We start from the raw sequence: 5,852 nt of genomic DNA, 5'->3' as shown, positions 1-5,852 counted from the left end.
ATTCAAAATACTCTCCAAGTTTTGCTTTGAGAAGTCTTTTTTGAAATAGGTGCTTTAGCTATTTTCCTCATGCTATACATGGATGCATTCAGTGAGCCGAGCTTCCTCTGCACACCGACTTTCGCTGTTATATACATAGAATAGAAAGAGAGAGAGAGAGAGAGAGAGAGGCCGCCTTCCCGGCCGTACTAGTATGACTATAGGAATCGGAGGAGGGATCCATCACGGATACCGTGGGACTCTGCTCTTATATGTGCTAAAATCTCCCGCATCTCATACAACATATAACATTTGGCAGCTGAGAGCTCAAAAACATCGATCAAACTCTTTGCTCTTTGCTGTTGTCGGGCCATGGCTTCTACACAGGGGCAGGTCATAGTCTGTAAAGGTGATTCTTCTTGTTCTTCCTCTTCTTCTTCTTCTTCTTCTTCTTCTTCTTCTCTCTCTCTCTCTCTCTCTCTCTCTCTCTGTGTGTGTGCGTGCGTGCGCGCGCGCGCACGCACACGCACACACACACACACACACACACACACACACAACACACAGAGCTCATAATTATTATGCTGCATCATTACAATGCAGCTGCTGTTGCTTGGGAGGCTAAGAAACCCTTGACTATCGAGGATGTTGAGGTGGCTCCCCCTCAGCCGGGAGAAGTTCGCATCAAGATCACACATACAGCACTTTGCCATACGGATGCATACACATTAGATGGGTTGGTTAGTGTTGGATCGTTGATATTTTCTCAAGTGCGTTCTCCATATTGTTGTGATACACACTCTTCTATTATCCTTGCAGGATCCTGAAGGGTTGTTTCCATGCATTCTGGGCCATGAGGCTGCTGGGTAAATTAAACCAGTAATTTCCTTTTGCAGATTATGCAAGATAGTCCATTCTCTGTGTGCATGCACATATGCACATCTATTTTCAAGAAGATTGTGTGTTTGTGAGGGCACGTGTTGTTTCAATCTGATTGAGGTCGATGCAATTTGCAGAGAGGATTAAGAGTGGTACTTTTTATTGATGCATATAGGACTGAGTTATTTTTCTATATCTGTTCTATGGATGAGAGTAAAGCTTTTGTCTGAAGGTTCCACATAAATAGATCTAGTGCCTTTTCGTCAGAATTGTTGAAAGCGTTGGTGACGGAGTCACAGAGGTTCAACCAGGCGATCATGTAATTCCATGCTATCAGGCTGAGTGCAAAGAATGCAAGTTTTGCAAGTCTGGGAAAACTAATCTCTGTGGCAAAGTACGGTCTGCTACAGGGGTGGGTCTTATGCTCAATGACTTTAAGAGTCGTTTCTCCATCAAGGGAAAAACAATCTACCATTTTATGGGCACATCAACCTTTAGCCAATACACTGTGGTGCATGCTGTGAGTGTTGCAAAAGTAGTGCCAGAGGCTCCCTTGGAGAAAGTATGCTTGCTGGGTTGCGGTATACCCACAGGTGAGTGCAATGGTATATGAAAGCTTCTTGATTTCGTTCATATGAGCTAGTAATCAGCTTTAGTGCTCGTTTTGAGCTACCGGTAAATTTAGCGGGCATGGCTACGGCTCCCTTTCATATGCTTCTTTTGTAAGCAGGTTTAGGTGCTGTATGGAATACTGCAAAAGTCGAGCCTAACTCAATTGTGGCAATTTTTGGCCTTGGAACTGTTGGTCTTGCTGTAAGTATTTTCTTAGAACAATTTATCTTCTTCCCATATAATGCAGTGCAGTTGGAGAAGGGTTTCTCTGAGTATTTGTGACATCCTTTTGGTGGCAAGATGTTACTTGCTGTTGCTTGTAGTGGTAGCTCACGCTGTTAAAGCCCATGGGATGTGGCTCTTGACTAATTTTTCATGTGCTAGCAAAGGGGTCAATGGAGAAATATGGACTCTAATACTGTTGATCATATCAATCTGTGGCATTGTCTGCTTTGTTGTGGACCTTTTTAATGTTGATAGTGATGTGGATCTTTTCATTATAAATGTTATAAGTATGTCGGCTTTGCCCTTGTAGGTTGCAGAAGGTGCGAAAGCTGCAGGGGCCTCTCGCATCATTGGCATTGACATAGATCCCAACAAAGCTAGTCTTGGTGTGTGTCTCTTCTATGAGTTGGTCGCATCAGACTCTTAAGGTATGAACTAATTGTTCTTGGTCATTGTCAGGTGAACAGTTTGGTGTGACGGAGTTTGTCAATCCCAAGGATCATGAAAAGCCCATACAAGAAGTAAGTGGTTTGTTTTATCTTTTCTTTTTAATCGTGGCTCTCCTTATGAAGGAACACATATGCTTGTGGTCGTTGTTTTGTTTCTGAATTTGCACATACATTTTTCACTCATATCTGTTCATTAAAAAAGGATTGTTTAGTATATCATGTAAATTATACTGTCGTGTTCGAGTAGTGGAGGAAATGTCTTGTATGGTCACACCCAATCCAACACTCAGGACGCATCCAAACCTGTGCTCAAAATAGAGGACATGAGATATTGAAGGCTTAAGGCCTTAGGAGGGGGAAGCTTCTTGAAATTTCTCTATTTTGGCATTTTCCCTTAAAATGTTTCTTGTGGTAATGTTGCTGCCCGGGATTTTGAAATCTTTGCCATGGATTCCGCTGCTTTCCTCATATGGAGGAGTTGAAATAAATTTTTTGGTTGACTGGCAATTTCATATAGATAGTGGCTTGCTAGGAACTTTTGTCACCTATCCTAGAACCTTTCTCTTCACTGCAATATACAAAGATTGTGTGAACTTCCTCCCTGCTTTCCTCATATGGAGGAGTTGAAATAATTTTTTTTGGTTGACTGGCAATTTCACATAGATAGTGGCTTGCTAGGAACTTTTGTCACATATCCTAGAATTTTTCTCTTCACTGCACTATACAATAACTTCCTCCCTGCTTTCCTCATATGGAGGAGTTAAAATAATTTTTTTGGTTGACTGGCAATTTCACATAGATAGTGGCTTGCTAGGAACTTTTTTCACCTATCCTAGAACCTTTCTCTTCACTGCAATATACAACTATTGTGTGAACTTCCTCAAATGCGGAGTGCGGTGAAGTAATCTTGGATCTGCTTCGCTGTCACAACTAGATGACGTGGCATGGCCCAGTGGTATCAAGTAAAAGGTTATCACCTTATAAGTTGTTCCAACTTATGGACATTGGCCGACGCGGGGCCTGGGGACATATAGCCCATAAAAACAGAGCGCTGCCCAGAAGTACGGACGCCCGAAACTCATGCTGACTGGCTGATGTGGCATTGTACGGAGCCTCCGCGTTTTACGCTGACTGTACGGACGCTCCACGTTTTACGGATAGCAGAATGGACGTCGGACGTTCCGCGTTTTGTGCTGGCAGCTTTTGGGACAGTTTGCTTTTGATTTTAGATGCTTTTGGGGCTCTGCTTTTAGCAACCCTTTGTAAACTCTTTATAAGAGGCCTTAGGGGCTGACTTCTCAGAGCATCTGGACGCAGAGTCTGAGAGCGAGCACCTGCGGCCTCAGTTGTACTTTGCTCAAAGATTAATATAAAAATAAATACCGAAAGGGGCGCCAGTCTTAGGGGCCAATATCTCTTGGCACGGAACTACGCCAAGCCGTGTCGACTCTCTTGTCATCTGTGAATAAATTTGAAGTGAATCTCTGTTGTGTCGCGGTAGAATCTTGACTTGGGGTGTCCAAGTTTGTTACACATGCCCCCACTACGCGCCCCCCCCCCCCCCCCCCCCCCCCCCCCCTTCCTTTCCCTCCTTAAACCAGCAGCAGCGGGCAAAGTGCTGGAATGTCCGACCTTTCCCATACATTTTCGGCATATTACTGCTGCTATTGGTGAATGCCCCTCGAGCTTGAAGGTTCATGCCAACAAAATGTTTTGGAGCGACTAGAAATCTTTGTCTCGGTGGTCTTAGGCTTGGACCTTCTGCAATTCTTGATTTGCTTTTTGATTAATTGATCATTAAAAGTCATCTCCTATCGTTTTATGTTTTATGTTTTATGCCTTATCACAGACCTAAGCTCAAGATATCTATGATATCTCCTACTTGATGTTAGCTACAGTAATTACTATGAAGCATCCTAAGTTTGATGATGTCACAAATTGTGACTACACTTCTATCCCAATGCAAACCTGGGCTTTCCTTTCATCTGTTGGAAATTGTGATTTTCATTGTCATAATTGTTTCATTTCGGTCTTGATAAAGTGCAATCACATTGATGTCTTTGGCTTAGCTCTCCGTTGTGAGTCTCAATACGGCTATTTTGGTATTTCTGGTGACAATCATGAAAGTTCTTCCTGCTATAAGCCTGCCTCCCAAATACTTAGCATTTCACCTTGCTTTTTGACTGTGGAAAATGAACATCACGATCTCCCAGGTCATGAAATTTATCTGCACAATTTAGGGCTCTCCATGCGAGTACTTTTTTTTTCATGTATTCATATGCTTGAAATGTCTCTTCTCGAAAGCTCCTTGTGTCCCTTCTTTGCCTTCGGATGTGAAGATGCTTTTTATGAAAGCTTACTGTAGACGCATTTCTGGTCAATTTAATTCGTATATATTAAATGTCCACTTTAGAAAAATGTCTTCTTGTTGCAAGGTAGATGGTTTTCCAAATATTGGGTTTGATATACAAGCCAAGTAGTCAGATGGTTAATTGAAAGTAAAACCATACCCTTGCAGGTCATCGTGGGTATGACAGATGGAGGAGTAGACTACAGCTTTGAGTGTGTGGGCAATGTTAAGCTTATGCGAGCAGCTTTAGAATGCTGCCATAAGGTGCACCTCCATAGTTTCTACTTATAATTGTGGAGACTTTTGGCACCCATTAACAATTCTAATGCAAATCTGGTGAATGAGCAGGGTTGGGGAACCTCGGTTATAGTTGGAGTTGCGGCCTCTGGCCAGGAAATTTGTACTCGCCCTTTTCAATTGGTGACCGGACGTGTGTGGAAAGGAACGGCATTTGGAGGTTTTAAGAGCCGCAGTCAAGTCCCTCAGTTGGTTGAGAAGTACCTAAATAAGGTAAAACCTCGAATAGGTTGCTATAATTTTTGGATGACAATTGTTATAACCATATGGTTTTTGTTGCAGGAAATCAAGGTAGATGAGTATATCACCCATAACATGACCCTACCCGAAATTAACAATGCTTTTGATCTCATGCATCAAGGAAAGAGCTTACGGACGGTAATCCATGTGTGGTAATACCTCTACTCAAGCGCGGAGATTAGAGTTTCTGAACTTCTTGGTAATCCATATGTGGTAATACCTCTACTCAAGCGCGGAGATTAGAGTTTCTGAACTTCTCTATAATAAACCCTGACGATGCTTTTTTGTAATGGTTTGTTTGGAGAGATCTTTGATTAGCAACCTGCGCAGCTTTGAACTTTTCCATTTGTATTATCTTTGTGGGTAATTATATGAATACAAGCTTGAGTCTTCTATATCCAATGACATTAACTTAGCTGGAGTCTCTGCTTTATTGACTGATAAAACCTAGCAAATTTAATAAATAGCCTTAACCATTAACACAAGCAACATGCCCAGGTCACCTAAGATTTTTTGAGGGTTGCTTTTGTCTTACCGGTTTTTTTTCTTCCCCTCTTCCGGCATGTATCTCTAGGTGATATATAAGTAAATGCAGGCAAGTTACTTGTGTCTGTATGTACACAGTAGAGAGTGATCAGTCAGCTCTCTCATGCATGCGCGCGTGCGCTTGTGCGCACACATTAACGGTCTTGGATGCACACACACTAACGGTCTTGGATGATAACCGACTATGGAAAGTGTTTGGGTTACTTGGTTTGGGAAGGTGTTGGGGCAGAGGATTTTCTCAACAATGCTTTTTTCACAAATTACGTGATCTGGAA

General features: G+C 42.4%; 1 protein-coding gene across 2 annotated transcripts; it reads left to right on the top strand.

Annotated features, from left to right (window-relative positions):
- Window positions 1-227: 227 nt before the first annotated feature.
- Window positions 228-5,428, top strand: HOT5 (GroES-like zinc-binding dehydrogenase family protein). Of its 2 annotated transcripts, XM_086500940.1 has the most exons (10): window positions 228-388; window positions 583-719; window positions 799-845; window positions 1,126-1,451; window positions 1,589-1,671; window positions 2,006-2,081; window positions 2,155-2,216; window positions 4,663-4,758; window positions 4,843-5,004; window positions 5,074-5,428. In XM_086500940.1, the coding sequence occupies exons 1-10, from the start codon at window positions 352-354 to the stop codon at window positions 5,185-5,187; spliced, it is 1,140 nt and encodes a 379-aa protein (XP_086357066.1). In that variant the 5' UTR covers window positions 228-351; the 3' UTR covers window positions 5,188-5,428. The 2 variants fall into 2 exon arrangements, with proteins under 2 accessions (XP_086357066.1, XP_086357067.1); XM_086500941.1 differs by lacking the exon at window positions 228-388 and having other exon boundaries at window positions 799-858.
- The last annotated feature ends 424 nt before the right edge of the window (window positions 5,429-5,852 follow it).

This window comes from Adiantum capillus-veneris, chromosome 26, assembly GCF_014529385.1.
Source record: "Adiantum capillus-veneris isolate H3 chromosome 26, ASM1452938v2, whole genome shotgun sequence".
Lineage (NCBI taxonomy): Eukaryota > Viridiplantae > Streptophyta > Polypodiopsida > Polypodiales > Pteridaceae > Adiantum > Adiantum capillus-veneris.
The sequence above is the reverse complement of the archived record's forward strand: the minus strand, read 5'-3'. Positions and strand labels throughout refer to the sequence as shown.